The sequence below is a fragment of the Haliotis asinina genome, chromosome 1, assembly GCF_037392515.1.
Source record: "Haliotis asinina isolate JCU_RB_2024 chromosome 1, JCU_Hal_asi_v2, whole genome shotgun sequence".
Classification (NCBI taxonomy): Eukaryota; Metazoa; Mollusca; class Gastropoda; order Lepetellida; family Haliotidae; genus Haliotis; species Haliotis asinina.
The window spans coordinates 81,397,450-81,417,611 of NC_090280.1; the positions used below are offsets into that span (position 1 = coordinate 81,397,450).

At 42.1% G+C, this 20,162-nt stretch overlaps 2 protein-coding genes across 3 annotated transcripts in view; one reads left to right on the top strand and one right to left on the bottom strand.

The window, feature by feature from the left end:
- The window catches only part of LOC137276206 (TP53-regulated inhibitor of apoptosis 1-like), a 447,953-nt gene extending 440,186 nt beyond the window's left edge, over positions 1-7,767 (top strand). The window contains exon 3 of the transcript XR_010956575.1: positions 7,675-7,767. The gene's annotated coding sequence lies outside the window, so the exon portion shown is untranslated. The remainder of the gene's footprint in view (positions 1-7,674) is intronic.
- LOC137274242 (uncharacterized) overlaps positions 1-19,616 on the bottom strand; it is a 37,794-nt gene extending 18,178 nt beyond the window's left edge. Inside the window, exons 1-2 of one of the 2 annotated variants that reach the window (XM_067807362.1) lie at positions 19,550-19,616; positions 1,089-1,182 (exon numbers count right to left, since the gene is read on the bottom strand). In XM_067807362.1, the coding sequence (XP_067663463.1) occupies positions 1,089-1,182; positions 19,550-19,612 (157 nt within the window). In that variant the 5' untranslated portion in view covers positions 19,613-19,616. Of the gene's footprint in view, positions 1-1,088; positions 1,183-2,505; positions 2,736-19,549 lie in introns of those variants that run through there. The other variant, XM_067807447.1, reaches the window with a different exon arrangement.
- Between the last annotated feature and the right edge of the window lie 546 nt (positions 19,617-20,162).

Here is a 20,162-nt window from a genome sequence, read left to right on the forward strand (position 1 = left end):
ATTTCTCCACAGTTTGTAAAAATTGAAAATGTGAAAAGTGTGTGGATCCTTCGTGCAATCGACATATTTGTGTTATATAATTCTGAGAATGAAGCACCTGCAGACCCGAATGTTCTTTTTTGGAATCTAAATTCGAACCAGTGAAATCTCTTTAGTATCGGCGGAACGTGACGATCGTGATGGCAGCGTCGAAATATTGGTTTATTTTGATGTTGTTTAACACCGTACCCTGTACACCGTACAGAATTCCAGCTTTATAAGATTGTATATAATCTTATCTGGGCCAGACAATCCAATGAATACACAATGCCAATTTGAAATTTGTCAAATATCACAGTGTTATATTTGGGATTACTCTTTATCATTGAAATACAGATTCCAGAACTTGTGTTAAGTTTAGTCCCATCCGGGATTCGAACCCTCACTCACAGTCACCTAATCGCCTCACAGAAAGTCAGTGATTAAACCCACTCAGCCATCCATTGATTAACACCATGAGCGTAGATCTAGGCAATTAGTGCAATGATATACATTGCACACACGGCGGTGGTGTAGCCCAGTGGTTAAAACGTTCATCCGCCACACCGAAGATCCGTGTTCGATTCCCAACATAGGTACAATGTGTGAAACCCATTTCTGGTGTCCCGCGCCGTGATATTGCTGGTATATTGATAAAAGGGGAGCAAAACCATACTCACTCACTTACTCACTCACTCTTGTGTAACCATGGTAACTTTCGTCCGTATAGTTGTGTAACTGATAGAGTCACTAAGAAAGGGTATCCAGATTAATTAGGTTTCACTCTATGAGTTAAAGACCATCTACTGGGATTCATATACTAAGGGCAGAGGATAGCGTTCAACAAAGGGATAAAACTCGACAGCTACTCCATCGGTGCGTGAACATGGTTTACAGTTTACAGAGTGAGTGAGTTAGGTTTTATGCCTCTTTTAGCAAAATTATTGTACCTTTGTGGGAAATCGAACCCGGGTCTTCAGCGTGACGAGCGAACGCTTTGTCCACAGGGCTACCTCACCGCCCCCTTAGACATGACGCATGACTCAAAGAATTATATTTTTGCAACTTACCACTTGTGTTTTCGGATACGACAGCAGACGACGAGACCGCTACCATTAGCAACACGTGCGTGTACTTATTCCATTTTCCCGCCATATTTATAGCCTGCAAAAAAGGGAGGTGGTATGTAAATATTAAGAATGCTGGAGATGATCAATGATATCAATCAGTCAAGCTATATGACGAAGGTCTGCAATTGATCGAGACTGAACCAGACAATCCAGTGATTAAAATCACGAACATCAGTTCTGCAACTGGATACGATGACAGCGAATCTGACCCGTCGATACAGTTAGTCGCTTCTTACGACAAGCATGGATTACCGATGACCAGTTCTAATCCGGATCAATTTTAATAACACAATCTCCCGAATATTCTCTTTTTCAGTTATAAAATCTGACATTTCAAAAGAGATATACCTTTTCAAACAGTAAAATATACACATTCCAACGCACATCGACGTGCAAGCAATCATTGATGACAGCCTCAAGACCTAATCGTGACTACATATACTCCTACAGTGTTGAAGGCTAGTTCCAGGTATCGATTAATTTGTTACAGCTACTTTTAGTTACATTGTACAGGTGTACATTGTGTTGCAGGCCAACGGAATTCCTGGAGAAGAAGGTGGGAGTCAGGGATTGCAGCATTTGATTAACTCCCAGACAACCTGTTGTCATTATCGTATCAATTCCCTACTTAGTTCCCTCTCGTCACTGTGAAGTGCTGATATACCTTTCTTGTTTATACAGAGACTACTGGCGTTCCGACCAGGGTATCGATACTGATAAGTTAATTAGGACGTTGCGTGTTTTGTCACCGCCACGCTCTTCAGTGTTTTTAGTGGGTGAGAGAGTGGGTGGGTGAGGTGTACGGTATGAGAGTATGTGGGTTGGAGCTTCAGTAAGTTTGTGAGTGAGTCTGTGTTGCGGTTTTCATACGTAAGTTCATGATCGAAGAAGCGAGAGGGGGAACTTTTGGAGTGAGTGAGTGAGTGGGTGATTGAGTGAGTGAGTGGTGAATATTACAGGGATACAGGGTGAAGGCAAACAGGCTTTCTGTTCACCTTATGACTATTTCGCCCATATGACGACGTGCATGCGTATGTGTGGTTGCTTGTACTAGCCCAGAGTTAAGCTGGTTTTAGAGTGGTAGCTCACTGAGATACCATACCACAGTTAAGCATGATTGCAAACCAAAAGTCACTGTGTTCTGTACTCTGATTGGTTGAATAACATGATCAAATGGTATTCGATTTCTGGAAACTACCAGACTGTTCGCTGCGTATTGACACGTAGAAACATCGCAAACAATTGTTTTGCTGTGTCATCCACAGCGATGACGTCATTCAAATCATGTTTGTGACGTCAGAATGATGTACACGTACTAAATGTAAACGAGTGCAGACAGCAAAACCCTCTGGTTTACCTTTTTGTTTACATGTCGATAAACATCACGTGTTGGGCAATTTCCGAGTGTTATTGAGCATTGGAAGCCCGGGGAATATTTCATTTGAAACCCCGGCAAACGCCGTCGGTTCCAAATGTATTCCAGGGCTTCAAATACTCAACAGCACCCGGAAATTGGCCAACACATGGTGTTCATGTAAAGACCGCACTGACACACGTAAAACCGAGCCGACCAGTCCTCGTTGTGCTCATTGCGCAGTAGTTTGAACAATGAAACAAATGCACGTGCGGTACGTGATGAGCGTTAACCAGGTCCAGCCGCACCTGTTATCGGTGTTGTGTTTAGTGTGCATACATACATATTGGGAGACTTGAAACTAGGATCGTTTGTTAAACAACTTTTATCCAAAGTTGAAAAAGATTCTGAGAATTAAATGTTCACTTGGCAAGGTAAAATTATGAGGATTCGCTATCTTAATTTCACTTTATTCGATCTACTTTGGTTGAAGTGAAATTCATCGGTACGTTTTCACTGCAAACAGACTATAATTACTAATAGTTATTTAGCTCTTCACGGCGTGGTAAGACAAGGACGCTTCAAGTACTACATCATGATAAGCCAACCCTCGAGACCAACTAGTTAAATTTACATCCATAAATAGCCCCACGAGCCAGCGGTTTATCCTCTAGGCCAGTTTAACTGACAAATAAGACACAGTATGCCGCGTTCCTTAAGTCAAGGGGTTTCGTTAACAAGAATCGGACCGGGACTTTCAAGAGACGAACCATCAGCTTAGTCACTTTTCTACCATCCGTGCCTTGCAGTTCATAAGGGCGATAGGGTAGCCCAGTGGTTAAACGTTGGGTCATCGCGCTAAAGACCTGGATTCGATTACCAAAATCGGCACAATAAGTGAAATTCAGTTCTGGCGTCCACTGCAGTAATATTGCTGGGATATTGCTAAAAACGGAGTAAAACTACATCAACTCGCAGTTCAGAGAGAGTGATGAGACATCGTTTCAGTTGATTACAACATCTAGTAACCTGGAGGAAGCAATATGAGTTAAAGTTCACATTTATGTGCCGTGGATTGATTCAGGTTAAACAGAGTTTGCTGACAACACAAGGACTCACACTGTTAATTATTAACGCTTGTGACTACATCATTCACTGTCAGGTTGTGTGGGCGGCATCTTTGTCGTCGACCTGCGTGGTCTGGACGTCTATTTATCAGTATTCGTGCTTTTGTTTTGTTTGTCGTTTAAAGCAGCACTCTGAATATTCTCTCTGTTCAGTCTCTACGCTGTATCTGAGAGCGGACTATAGACTGTAAGTGGTATTGGACTATATACCAGATATAGGTAAGGACTGGTCGAAGAGAACAACTGTACATATACAGGCACATGCTCGCACCCATTCACGTACATATGCACACACACACGCGCGCATATGCGACATAAATTGCAGTGGCATCATGCGCATCTTGTTATAGGTATATTTCCGTCAAGACTGTTTGATCCACCCGAGAAGATCCGGGTTATAATTAGTTTTCAGGAAGCCATGCATGTCGTAAGAGGCGGATAACGGGATCGGGTGGTCAGGCTTGGTGACTTGGTTGACACATGCCATCATACCCCAATGGCGTAGATCAATGTTCATGCTGTTGATCACTGGGGTGTCTGGTCCAGACTCGATTACTTACAGACAGTCACCCTGTGATTGGATTAAACTAAAACTCACGTGAAACTAAACTCAGTCACTCATTAGTAAACTAAATAGTCAAATCAGTGCAACTCTTGACCCGATAAACCAATGGCTAATTCTGGAAGAAACGTAGAGGTTTAAAGCGTTCGCCCGGATTCGCTTCAGTACACGGGTACAATCTATGAAGATCGTGATGTATCCCGCTGTGATGTTGCTGGAATACTGATAAAAGTGTCATAAATACTCACTCACTCACTCCAGCTACGTGACGGCGTTCTTTACATCATCCAGCCTTGACAAGTTAATCCAGTGGTTTGCAATAAGAGCATGGTATTACGCAAAGACATTCGAAAATGCACTTCTAACCAACAATGGGCACAACGTAGGATAGCATTAGTAAACATTATTTGCACCTTACAGCGACCAAGAACATTCACTTAGTGAATGACGTATTTGAGACACGAACCCGGGCCTGTATTTTCAAGCTAGGCTACATTACTGCCCAGCATTACCTTTAGATGCGTGACGTATACATTACCGTATATTTGCATAGAAACGGTGCACAAATTACAATTTAATCCTTGAGTAATCATCGTTCTAGGAAATCTTAGTATAAATTTGACTATTTTCACAGTCAATAGAAATCTTCAAAGCAAAGCCTCATACATGTTTATTCAATATTTTACGGTCAGTTGGTCTTAAATTACAGTGTGTTTTCATTGTTGGTAATGCAAAGGCGATGATATTACCAAGTGATTCAGTGTTGGAATGTTGGAATCCACTGTCGAAACCCGCTTTCATGTATGTGCTATGGGTCAATATGCAAGCTGAAGGCTTAATGGCAACTTGTCTTAACTATGTATTCAGCAAATGAAGATTTTCCGTATGGAACTGAGTCAAAGGGATACACAAACGATTAATGCGTGTTTCTTAAACGTCTAGATATGTAGCGTTTGAAACATAATGCCACATTCGGAGCATACATGATAGCATATTTACGGAGCTATCCTTCTTGAAGACAACACACAACTTCCTTTGTTTGTTGTTCAACGCCGCACTCAGCAATATTCCAACTTTGTGGCAGCGATCTGAATATAGTCAAATCTGGACCAGACAATCCAGTGATCAACAGCAAGGTGCAGAGAATGGAATCGCTTTGTCGCTTTTATTTAGAAACACGGAGCAAGAAAGGAAAATACAAATATGGATGTGTCGTCTCGTCTCGTCACATTTCACGTTATAGCGTTGACGACCCTCGGGATACTCAACTCAAACACAGGGGACGGACCCCGAATCGACGCTTCCCTGTTTCGTGTGCTAAATACCACGGTACCAGTAACTGACATATTTTTAACAATTGATGGTACGGCGTGTGCGGTAATCGAACCACGGTAAGCGGAGTGTCTGGATTAATGGGGGACCACTTAGGGTTAACCACACTATTTACAGATGAACCAAAACATCTAACATTTTTAAGCCGAATAAAATCTTTTGTATTTCCATATCACGATACGATTTTTCCTGGCGATTTTAGAACGAAATTACAGCATTAACAAATTGTAACTACAAGTGCATTTTGTAACTGCTCCTGCACGAGTGCGTGTGTGTGTGTATGTATACATATCAGTGTGCGTGTTTTATCCCACAAAAAGATGATAAATGGAGTCGTTGTACATCGATTTATCTGTCATGACTATCAACTGAACAAAGTATTTCCAACACAGTTGATATGGGCCACCATTAAGTCCGCACGGAGCGTCAACAATGGTCTATTTCTGTAGTTCCCAGCCATAGAATATAACTACCTGTTCCTCTTTCAGAATAGGGTGCAACTAAAATATGGATCAAAGCACGGAGCGGACCGAAATACATGTGTAGTATTTATAGCTTCGTTGGGCTAAAACGAACTGTGGGATGGTTATAATTCAGATGGTCAGTTCGACTGTCGATGAATGACTTCTACCCTTAGTGATCATTTCGCAAAATGTCGAACGTCCAGAAATGAAAGAGGAAACAGCGATAAACGTTGCTAGCACCATCATTGTCGTCATTTCATAGAATCTTAAACCCACTGTGATACGATCTGACCTGAACTCCTCAGAACATTCTACCATGTGAACGCTAAGAAAAGTATGACCTCCCAGTATCGATGAAGCATGCTTGTGTTCTGGAGCTAGTCAGATTTACAATACAAATCTAATTCATTTGTTCGTTTCTTTCGTTAATGTTGCGCCGCACTCATCAATAATCAATAATCGGTCTGTAAATGATCGAGTCTGGACCAAACGAACCAGTGGTTAACAGCATGACTATCGATCTGCGCAACTGACCACTTCTAACCCCGATTTTCACGGGCCCTAATTTTGCAGGTAACATTGACGATCTATGACTGTTTCGGAATCACATGGGTTAAATGATCAAACGTAAACAGGAGATATACGTTGAAATTTAAGACAAACCACAGTGAAAATGAATTTCAAATGACAGTTACCCAACGCTTTTTGAAGCATACATGGAGTGAAACCAGTCCAAGCTGCCTGAACTGCCGTTCCAAGTAAACGACATTTCACTGAAATTAACCTGCAACTTTCCTAGACTTTTTCATTTCTTAACTGAATGTAATCGACGGCGAATCACTGACGTTAAGCATACGAGGCTACCAGACAAGTTCCTATTTCACACCATCGCTCGGTCTGACGGTCCTGTTTGTAATGGTAGAGGTTCTTGGGTGTGAGGTTGTTAAAATGACTTTCTTGCTTCTCTTGACGATTCCCGTAATTAGACGCGCCGCTATATTCTTTATAGGACCGTCAACAGAAGACTATTTCGAGTCAATTTCCGGTTCTACTTGATTTCAGCTTTTTGCACACACTATCCCATTCAGTTTCACAAAGGAAGCTGGAGGTAACCTTGACCTTGGTCTCGGCCCCGTTTCTTTATATACCATTAAAACATGCTTATTCCATTTTGCGAGCATACCAATGCCAATACATATGAGAAAAAGTAATATTTATCCATACAGATGAAACAATTCAAAAGGAAAGGAATAAATTGTCACATTTCCTCTTAATTTCTCTTCACAGTCTGTTTCCTCATTCGTTTCGTTTGCATTTCATTGATTTCGTAAACCCAGTATCCCCGAATTTGTTGAATGGGATAACATACTTCGAGCCACATATACTGAAACCAGTACGCATTACTTTAGAGTATATTGTATATTTTCAAGGATTTATATAATACTGAATACAGATAGCTTTATTTTCATTTGCCACACAAGTTTTTCAATAGATTATTTGTTTGTTTGTTAATGCCGCATTCAGCAATATTCCAGGTATATGACGCAAGTATCAAAATATTCGAGAGTGAACCAGGCAATCCGGTGATTTACATAATGAATACTGGGCTACGAAGCTAGGATACGATGACATGCAATCTAAGTAAACCAAGTAAACTCAGTATTATTCGTTACACTCCTATATTGAGACCCGTGAAGGTCCCGGGGTAGAATAGGCCTTCAGCAACCCACGTTTGCCACAAAAGGCGACTCAGCTTGTCGTAAGGGGCGACTAATGGGATCGGGTGGTCAGGCTCGCTGACTTAGTTGACACATGTCATCGATTCCCAAATGCGCAGATCGATGCTCATGTTGTTGATCACTGGATTGTCTGGTCCAGACTCGATTATTGACAGACCGCCGCCATGTAGCGGGAATACTGCTGAGTGCGGCGTAAAACTAAACTCACTCACTCACTCACTCACTCCTACATTGAGACTGAGTTTACTTGCTATACATCGACGAAATCGGGCCCGAACTACAGATGCCATTAATATCCGTTCATGATGAGCATTGGTTACTGAAGGGTGACCGTTTTTAGATTCCATCGTCACTTATTTCAAGGTATGCTCTCTCCTTTGAGACGAGGTTTAGGCAGAACGACATTAACTATGACGCCACAGACTGCCCCGGTTGGACAAGTCGTAAAATGAGTCACAATGCATCTGGCTGACTGGTTACACCTGTTTTGTGTTCTTTGCGCTTATTAAGTGCTTACTTGCAACGTGCGGCGTAGTTGGATATAATATCAAGGCCGTACAAGACCGCCAAACCTTTGACAGCCGAGCCAGGCGAAACTTGCGACGTGTTTACATGAATTAGAAGGCGCGTATTTGAAATAATTTCATTCCTTGTTGTTTTTAAATAGAACCTACTTTACCTACGAAAAAATAGAACAGTCCCGAACATAATTCTGGACTGGTTATTGTACTAAGTTATGCAATAGCTTGGACGGAACCCAGTCAGCAGGAAACGAGACTGTTATATAATCAATGTTTTGACTTGGTATTCTTGGAATGACTTGGAATGGCCGTGGTATTCTTTAAAGTGACGCCGTAGTCTTTGGAGTTGGAGTAGACATGGTAGTTGTCGTGGTGATGCTGCAGTAGTTTGAGTGGGAATGGCCTTGGTAGTCGTCATAATGGCCTTATAGTAGAACTTTGCAGTAGGAGACTTTGCGTCATTACTGTGAGATGGAAGAGGCACACTAGTGATTGCAACGACGCTTTTAACAACATTCAGACGCGACAATTCATCATTCAGCAGCTAGCCATCAGTAGCCCTTGCTACACAAACAAATGCCTTCCGAAAAAATTCCCTCAATCCCAGTAGGCACCCATCACCTTCATAATCCGCACATTGCGTCACGAGGATCAAACAAGTCTGTGCCTGAACTTCCAGTGTACCATGACGTCAAAGTGCACCGCCGCATCTGACAAGGGCTTACCGTCTGAACATAATTAGTCTCGTCTTCACGCCGCAGTAACAGTTGGTACAAGATGACCTTGATCGTCTGACCTTTAGCACGCCGTGCCCGTGTGGGATAACACGCAAGTCGATACGTTCTTCTAAAATTACACTTTTAATTTGTCCCGACACCATTACCATTACAGAACTTGGTTTTGTACCAACAAAAACAAAAAAATCGTTAAGGAGCCTAAAGGACGAGTAATTGTTATGGGGACGGTGTGGTAGCCTATATGTTAAAGGTTCGATCGCCAAGACGAAGTGCTGGGTTCGATTTCTCACATGGGCACGATGTGTAAAGCCCATCCCATTTCTGGTGTCCCCCACCGTGATGGCACTCGAATATTACTAAAAGATGCGTGAAACTAAACTCACTCACTAACTCAAGAGGCTGATACTACAAATACAGTATGAGCCAGGGAAGTACAAGCACCCTCTTGAACGCTGACTTGCACGTGCAATAATCTCGAACACCTCGTTACACCACATAGCGCCTCTCATTACGCGTTCGCCTATGTTTCTTGAACGAGCCCAGTATTTGTTGTGTAAAACAACCCAAAGGAGGATTAAAAACGATAAACAAGCTACTTATACATTGTAACCGTTTCCATTAATCAATGAAAAAAATCACTTCCGGAATGTGAAGACAAAGAAGTGATCGGTTCACCAAGAACACATGTCCCCTTGAAGATACATTACAGGGCGCAGGCGGAACTACACTGAATAACAGTCTGTCTCGCAAGACGGCTCCCAGTCGCAACCGGAACCAATTTACAATAACATTGTTACATTATAACTTGAACCATGTAGTCAAGATGCATTGTATGACAGGAGAAGGAAACAGCCGACAGGCTTCTGATCCACTGCACAGGCCGATCGTATCAGAGTGGTTTGTCAAGTGAATAATAATATGTGCATTTATATTGCATTCACTAGGTGAATGCTCTTAGCGTTAACAGTCAAAACAGGCATATTATTACCCAGATGACCCAAACTGTCTCTTAGGCGCTAGAAGGTTATAGTCACATGACTTATTCCATCGGGTACCCATTTGCTGCTGGGTGAACAGGTACAATTTTGCCACAGTCACGACGATGTCAGCACAGGTTTCGGTGGGAGTCACAGCTTCAGGGATCACCATGTGTTTTTGTTCTTGATATCACACGTAACTTGGGACACTTGCTCATACATTTTTAAAAGATCCATCATGCTCACATAACGATTGTTTAATAATTGACTGACAATTTGTTTTCGCTAAGATATATTCCCTATTTTGTTCACCTTAAACACTTGCGTGAGAAACGTTTTACGCTGCTTTTAGCAACAACCAAGGAATATTACGGCGGGGTACCAGCGCAATAAACACAATCGGAACATGTTCTCAAGTACTCAAATATAACCTTTTACTGGCAAACAAGTATAAGCTGTACGATGTTAATTATCAGCCAGATACAAGCTCTAGGATCTTAATGATAAGCGCTGCAGTCACGTGAGACGCTCTGTCTACATGGTGTCGTTTAAACGTCTGTTTCAAATGTATGCCATTTTGAGCCGTCAGGAAAACCTGATACCAAGTAATCATCAGCAGACGTCACACTTCTTTTCGACGTCAACGTGACACCCAAACCTCCCAAGGCATGAAAATTTAACCGATGTCTACGATATCAGAATACTTTCTGTGATTTACGTCGTGACCTTCACGATAAGTGGATCAAGGTCATGACATACTCTGACTTAATCATAGAAAACTCGTGCCGAATATCCGATGGTCACTTACATGAGATATGAACTGCAATTATTTCTAATGGCTAGCCTAGTTCGAAAAGCGTTCGCTCGTCCAACCATAGATCCAAGTCCGATAATCAGTCGAGGTACTAGTTATGCAGCATTTCTTGGTAACCCTAATAGCTCTGATTTACGGCGTGAAACAACACTCATCTTTTACATGATCGTCTTATTATAGGTATAAACATAGAAAGAAACCCGTGAAGATCTGGCTCGCTTACGTGGTTGTCATCGTATCCCAGTTGCGTAGAACGATGCTCATGCTGTTGATCACTGGATTGTTTCGTCCGGAGTCGATTATTTGCAGACGACCGTCATATAGCTGCTTCCTGCGTTAAACAACAAACCAACAAACCAACAAACCAACAAACCAAACAACCATCCAACCGTCCAACCATCCAACCATCCAACCATTGAACCCGGGATGATTAGTGAAAAACTGATGATTTGGATTTTGTTTGGTAGTTTAACGCCCTATGACGGGTATCTGTATATAATCGAGCCTGGACCAGACAACCCAGTGATCGGCACCATGAGCAATCGGGATACGATGGCATGTGACACCAAGATCAGAGAGCCTGAACATCCGACAAGTGTGGGTTGCAGAGTACTAGTTCTCACCTATGATCTTCACGTTTAGATGATTTTTTGATTTAAGAGAGAATACTATGAACTAGAAGCCGAACTACTCCCACGAACTAATAAACAATGTTTCCTGAAATTTCTAAACGTGACATTTTCAATGACATAGGCTGCTGTTGTGCTATTTGCGATGGACAGGCTTACTGACCAATCAGGAAGACTCTCTCTTTCAACCCGTTCCTAATACGCACAGAACCAATGTTTAATATGTAACAAGCACGTAAATCTTTGTGAGCTTGAGAGTCTACAACAGCCTGTCATCATCCATCTTTCCTTGACAGCCAACCAATGTCACACCAAAGACTAATCCCCTACCCACTGCCAGAAATTAAAAGGTGATACTCCCACAGAAGGATCATGACCGCTTGGGACTCCAAGTCTGGCCATGTCAGATGCTTCTTCATATTTATAACACCACGAGGACTCGCTTAGGCGTTGTGTGGAGATTAGCTAGAGACAATCCACGAGAGTATTGGAGCTTTATGTTAGCATGTGGACAGGTGCTCGTTTGCACGAATGAACACTGACTTACAGCGCTGTTAACTACAAAGAGGCTTGTCACTAAACCGGTATTTAGTTGGGTAAACGCAAAAAAATCGTTTCCGATGCTGCCATGTCTAGTCAAGTCCTGGAATGGATGGTTTATCCGAGTTCGAACATATCATGAATCTGTCATTTTGCGGATCACTTGGAAGTAATCAATTTAAAGAGAGTCGAAAACCTGTTGTGTATGGAACGCCGTATGCTACGTTCAAGGTCTCTCGTAATTGCGACGTTTGATGGTTCGAAGTGAAAAAGTGCGAATGATCATGTCGTCTGTTCATACTTGGATTGAGTTGGGGTCGGGTAAAGACTTTGATGCAGTTTGACCGATCGTCTTATCTGTACGGATTTATATTAGTCCGAGCGCTACGGCTATCGTAAGTCAGTGATTATGTATAGCAGTTACGGCTGCATTAGCGTTAATCTAACTCAGTGACCAAGTACGGATTTCACTATCATCCCAGAGCACGCAACTGAAAATCTGGGATTTACGTTCGTCTTAGCGCTACTACTACTACTACTACTACTACTACTGCTGCTGCTGCTGCTGCTGCTTATTCTTCTACTACCATTACTGCTACTGCTGATACTGCTGCTGCTGCTGCTGCTGCTGCTGCTGCTACTACTACTACTACTGCTGCTGCTGCTACAGCTACTGCTGCTGCTGCTGATACTGCTACTGCTGCTGCTGTGGCTACTGCTACTGCTGATACTGCTACTACTGCTACTGCTGCTGCTGCTGATACTGCTACTACTGCTACTGCTGCTGCTGTGGCTACTGCTGCTGCTGCTGCTGCTGCTACAGCTACTGCTGCTGCTGTGGCTACTGCTACTACTGCTACTGCTGCTGCTGATACTGCTACTACTGCTACTGCTGATACTGCTACTACTGCTACTGCTGCTGCTGATACTGCTACTACTGCTACTGCTGCTGCTGATACTGCTACTACTGCTGATGATGATACTGCTACTGCTACTGCTGCTGCTGCTGCTGCTGCTGCGGCTATTGCTACTGCTACTGCTACTACTACTGCTACTACTGCTGCTACTACTACTACTACTTCTGCAGCTACTACCACTGCCGCTGCTGCTACACCTTATTCGTCCACTACTACCGCAGCTACTGCTACTACTACTACGATTACTTATGCTGCTGCTGGTGCTGCCTCTACTGACAATAGTTACAAGAGTCATAACTGGAAACATTAAATGCGTTCTTTTCACATTTCACAGACCATATTTGAAACATGAAACAAGAAACACGCACCCTGCAAAACTAAATAAAACCGCCCGTTGATATGAACAGCTTTGCGGTCCAAAGCTATAAGGCAGATGATAGGTTTTGCCGCGGCGTGCGTGTGTTTTGTTTTCGTGTTGAATAAAGCTTGCGTGTGAGAATATTTGTCTCCACAGACTCCTATCACTCAAAATGTCTTCCATCAACCTTGACAACGACTACAACGCACAACGCTTATTAACAATAAAAAGGGATATCAATTTCCTGTCAATCAAGTCACCTATAGCATATTGACTCAGGTCTACCGCCTACATATATCCAGAAGCAAAACATGGCTAAGTAATTGATTTATCCCTTTTCATGTTCACATCTCATGTACACAAATCACAACAATACATTAACACAACAAAGAGTAAGTGAGATAGAATCGGTGAACTATTGCTTGACCTTATAGGGCATCTGAAAATGATTTCATAAACAAAGACTGTTTAGGATACGCTTCATTTGGACCTATTCTAGAGTGAGCGAGTGACTGACTGGCTGACTGAGTAGAGTTTATGCAGTTTTTACCGACGTTCCAGCAACATCACGACAGGGTGCACCAGAAATGGTCTCCACACGCTGAACCCATGTGGGGAAGTGAACCGGGGTCTTCAGTGCGACGATCCAACGCTTTAACCACTAGACTACCTCACCGCCCCGCTACAGTGAGAAACGGCGAGATATAACTTTACGCTGTACTTTAAGTCACTGTTTTCCGTAAAGAAAAGATTTCTGGAAAAAAACAGTTGATATTGATATCTTTGAGTATGTTAACACAGAATCTGCCATCTCAAAGTGTAGGTCGACTAGCCTTTGGCCATCACTTGCTGACTTTCTTGAAAGAGAGTTCTTGCTGAATTCCGATCAATCTAAACTTCTGTTAAAAATGTCATGGCATCCGAATTTATTTTTATGATCCATTCGAGAAAAGCTCATATGTGATTTCCAATTGTCGGGCCTGGCAGTTCGTTGTCAGGACTCAAAGCAATATATAGAAAATATCTCATAAGTTATGCGAAATACCATCTTCACAGTTGCATTAACAAGATTTGCAATGACGATCAGGCTCAGTCTGGTTCCCTGGATACACTGCGCTTCCGCTGTATTGACAGCAGCATGCCCAAAGGACCAGTCTGGACCAAGTTTCATTACTTGAAATCGCACTGTTAACCTCCAGACCAGGAAGCATATCTACAGTAGAACGTAAATGAAAAAGAAAAAAACACCCATTAATTGTAAAACAAAAGAAAACCTAACATTTTAAAATGTAATTATCATACAGGAAGATGTCTTGCAAAGCATGACGGTAGAATAATGGAAGAGAAATAAAGCTTGTATACTTATCGGTATTTCTTCTTTTGTTACATATAAATATGTTAAAAGTGATTGAAGAGAAATAAAGCTTGCATACTCAGTATTATTTCTTCTTGGGTTACAAACACAATATTATCCAAGTGCGATATCGATGGATGTGTACTTTATAAGTTCCTCATCCCACAATAACCCCACTATGGAAACCACTCAAAACAATTTTGTAGCGACCCTAAAATGTCCGGGTTCAGTGCCTGGATTCGAATCACAAACTTCCTGATCCTTGACGACTTCAGCAAGCAGCCATTTCAGCAATCCGCCAAGGTACGGATGTCATACGTGGGATGTCTCCACACCCTGACACATATTCTCCTGTCAACAGAATGAACGTCCCGAGCCGCATAACGGGGTAATGAGACTTATTTAGTTCAAATTTATTATGAACGTGGTCTCCGATGTCATCAGGGAATCCCATCTCTTAATGACAAAGGGCAATTTGGAGAAAATAAAACTACAGTATAATGAAACCAAAGAAAGGATACTTCTCCAAATTGTCGATTCCTTAAAGCCAAAAATTAACGTTTGGACTGAAAGAATTGGGAAAAGAAGAATAAATTTATCAAGCAAAGTAAACTCTTTAGAAATAATAACACACTTTTACATCCTGTTGAAAACAAACAGTGACGGTGAGCATGATCAATGGCCTCCCATGGATGCCAGTGAAATGTTCTGGAAACAGTTGTGGTCTGTACCTGGCGACCTTGAGGCACCATGAAAAGTGCAGCTGCTGGGTCTGATGGCATTCGAACTGTTCCCCTGTGTCCAAATACTATTACTTTATTTATTCACTTCTCTCGTGGACAGAAGTGCTGTTCCTTCCTGGTTCTGCGAAGGCTGCACAATGCTCCTTCCTCAAAAGGGAGTCTTCACTGATCACCAAACTTCCGTCCCTTCACAGATATAAATACACAAAACAAAATATTCACAGGGTACTTTGACAAACCTCGTGTCATCATACTGCTCTGATATATAATTTACAGAGAGCAGGATGGAGCAAAAAGGGATATTGGGGATGCAAGGATCAACTTCTTGTACAGGACATGACTTTTGAAGAGGCTAAAAATATCACCACCACCTCTCGATGTGCTGGGTTGACAGCAAGAAAGTATACGACTCTGTTCCTCCTGCATAGATTCTGAAGTATATTTGATGTCCTGACCTCCCTGAGCGATTACTTGATTTACTCAAGTCTATAATGAGTTGCTGACTCAACTTGAGATGTACTGACAGGTGCAGACTTTGGAATCTATTCCAATCAGATGCCGAATTTTGCAGGGAGATTCCATCCTTCGCTCTTTTGTTTGTCTCTAAGTCCTTTGCGCTTTATGCTCAATAAAGAGGAGGGATACCATCACGTACCTCATCAGCACAGATCCCCAGCACCGCTTACTCATCTTCTTTACATGGATGACATCGAGCTCCTTCCCTTGAAAGAGCAGGTTCTCTTTGTCGAGTTCTTTTCTAACGACATCAGCAAGACATCTGGTCCCCACAAATGTAATGCTCTTCATTTGAAACGGTAGGGAAGGTACTTAATGGTTAATGGTGGATCGGTCAAGCTATAGGGGGAAGGAGTTATTGAACATCTTGTGGAAGATCAGGCCTACATTTATTTTGGAATGCAAGTTGGAAGCAAACGCCAGAGTGCCCAAATTCAAGTCAAGCTTCGAGCAGAGTACATATCTCGCTTAAAGAAAAGCTGAAGCTCGGGGCTAAATGCTCGGAACAAGGTCAAAGCCCCCAATACTTTTCAGTATTATTGAAAATTCAATAATATAAATATATTCACTGACCTTATCAAAAAGGACAAGATCAAATTTGTTAGCTAAAACTCTTCAGGAACATGTTCAGTGTCACACCATAGATGGAACTCGGAATCAAAGCCACATGCATGTCGGAGACGATTGTGAAAACAACGAACCATGTGATGCTTTTTCAGACATGATGTCCAAGGAAGGACGGCCACTGACAAGGTGTTGGACAGTCTTCGAGAATTCATAGCAATGTCAACATTTCATGTTGGTATTTCCTTAAGAATCACGGCTACAACTGTGAGCACAGCCCTTCTGAGACTCTAGGTAATGCAGAAGGCTGCAATATTGGAGAGTTTTCATATTCTCCTGAAAGTTCTTGGCGTAGAGGGGGCAAGGGCCCTAAGCTGATGATGAGCCTTACCAGCCTGACTGTTCCCGATCACCCGAACCCTTTCTGCTGCAAATAATATTAAAACCCGTGACTATCCGGGTTAGAGCTGATCTTTATTAAAAGCGACTATCGGGATAGGGTGGTCAAGTTCGGTGACTTGGTTGACACATGTCATCGTATCCCAGTTGCGTAGATCGATGCTCATGCTGTTGGTCACTAGATTGTCTGGTCCCGACTCGATTCTTCACAAACCACGACCATATAGCTGGAATATTGCTTAGTATGGTGTAAAACTACCACTATTAATGGCACCTGTTCTGGCCTGTTAGGCACTAGGAGGTTATTGTCCCATGACTATATTCCACAGGAAAGCTGGGCAACAGAGACAGTTTTTGAACGAAACGCACTTGCCTAAGGGGAGACCATATGTGTTATAAGTGCTTCGTAGGGTTGACGGTCCTAGAAACTCACAGTAGTTTGGCTGCCAGGCACAGTCACCCATCTATGACCTCTCCGCGCCAAACCTTGCTTAACATCAACTGATTTGTGACATGAGCTCGACGCACAGGACCACACGCCACCATTTCGCCTCCAATCATCCACCTCTAGTCAAGAAAGGAACCATTACCCTAACACGATGTGCTCATAATACATTTTCTGGATTGTCTGGTCCAGACTCGACTACAGACAGCGGGAATATTGCTGATTGCGGTGTAAAACTAAACCCACTGATGTACTCGCTTGTCCAGTCCATTGTAATGACACTCCCTCGCAAATGTAAAGATGCCTCTCAATCCTTGCAGTGTATATCGCTTGTTGCATAACAGTTTTAAAACAGAAACAGCAAAGTAGCTCTTATTGTTGTTCATCCAAAAACTGTTATCTTCCTCATTGATGATATTGCATCACTTCCTCGCCCACATCAAGCCGACACATACACACTGCTTCACGCACTTTAAAGTCAGTGAGTGAATCCTATGTTAGTTTCACTCCGCTAACATTTTAGCTTTATTTCACCAACATCACGGCGGGGGGACAAGAAATGGGCTTCACACATTGCATCTACGAGGGGGGTCGAACCCGGGTCTTCTGCGTGACGAGCGAACGCTTTAATCTCTAGACTACCCCCACCGACCCGTTGTGACAAGGTAGCAAGGTTATATACACACAGTTATATATACGCGGCTTAAACCAGCATATAACATAGTACGATCTAAATTACAACAGGCAAGAAGTTGATATCAAATTAAATAAAACAATGAACGAGAAACAGTCTAGGTCAAGCCATTCATTGGAGGCACTGAGATGTGACGTCACTTCCGGAATGAAAGGGCCCGGGATATATGTTGTAACGGAATGGACATGTTGAAGTCTGAATAATCAAAATGGTAGCAACGACGCAGTACAAGGAACCAAAACAGGACAAACATGACAGTTATCACGAAACACTGACCAGTCCCACTTTGATCATAGACCGTGATTGAAATTGAAGCGTATGAATTTCGGTATTAAAGGATTTCACGTACGGGTGTAGTGATAGATGAAAGTGACTATGTGTTGTGATTGTAAATACGTTTGAGCGTATAATGATGAAGACGGACGTGTATCAACACAAATGGACACTGTTCCTATCGATTTGAGTCACAAAATATGTATTTTTGCTTTAACTTTCCCTACTATAATCCATCACTGGCCTTTGAATATGAATTTAGTGAGTGCAGCTTTGAGCAGCTTTGAGTGAGTGAGTGAGTTTAACTTGACGTCGATATTAGCAATATTCCAGAAATACTCATATGGGAAATCAGCTTTGAACATTATTATAGAAACGTGACGACGGGGTCACCAGAAACAGGCACCACAAATTGTACCTAACGCCGGTAGCACTGGTTCAAATCATCTTCATCAGTTCCGGTGTTTCCCGTCCTTATATTGCTCAAATATTTCTAAAATCAGCGTAAAACAATACTCATTCACTGTGTTTTAGGCATTTAATATCAACCTTAATCAGAAATACAGAGGATACTAAACGAGCTTTTGTGTAATACCAATTTTATTAAACGAGTTAATTTCAAGAGTTTAATAAAAGTGTTATTTCAAGGAAGCGAGTTTTGTATTCTGTTTATTACTCTCTATCATAATGTGATTGAAACTGCCTACACTGTGTTGGCTCTCAGCTTTACCCGAGTCAAGCAAGGTCTAATATCATACCATGATCATATCATGTTAACATCATCCTGACTATAACCATTATAACGTCATATGTCTAGCGGTATTACACCAGTGTAATATTGCCGTAAAGATATTACACTGCGGTATCTTCCACCAGCGAGAAATAAACAATAGTAATTTCTAATAGACGTCATTAAATAAAAACATCAAATAATGCAGCATACCACTTCATTGATAACAACTTAGTATAACACCGTTATCAAGCCGAGAATGAAACGTTGTTCTATGCAATAAACAAGAAGTTGTTATCCATCAAGTTGTATCCTTCATTGTTCACTCACCAACTCGTAAGATGCCAATCAAAGAAATACTATGAACATTTTATAACAGAAGCAATATCTCGACCACAAGATTCCTCAAGGTTCGACGGTCTTTACCTCATAGTTTAAACCAGACTTACCGCTAAAAACGCTTTGTGAATCGTGTTCCTGAAACCGAGATATCTAGGAAACGGCCTGTGCGATTTCTAACTGGACTTGAAAAACTCCGCATGTCTCACAACCGAACTTGGAATGAACACTCAAATACCCACAGAAATCAATACATCATCATCTCGCACATACCTGTCCGCAAGCACGTCTTCTCTCCGCTCCCGAGGGGCCAGGTTTACAAAACGAACGATACATCCGCCTGTGGGTTTATATTCCGTTTACCCCACGACTCTTATCGATTGGGAAGGTCACGTGACGCTCGTGTCCGGCGGTGCCATTTTGTTTCTCGCTGTAGGGTTGAGCGCTGTTGGCTGGTCACATGAACACAGCTTATATTTTCTTTGTCGCTTTTAAATTAATCCGAAATCAGACCTGACGTAAAGTCATACGTGTTGATGTCGCGTTGTTACTGGCGACGGAGGAGTGGAATGGATGCGAGTCGGTAGTGACATGTGATGAATGCTAAAGAATGTGGGATTTTATGGTTTGGAATCAGTTTGTGTTTCTTGGTCGGTCATTGGGAGATATTAATGTGAGCGTGATGTATATAAATAAATAGTGACAATATGATTCGCTATATTGTTTTGGCTATAAAATCCTTCATTGACAAAGGAAGAGAACGGTTCTTTTAGCAGTGTGTGTACGTGTGTGTGTGTGTGTGTGTGTGTGTGTGTGTGTGTGTTTTACAGAAAATAGTCATGCATTAATGACACTGACAGATCTAGAGGTCCTGAAAGAAAATGGC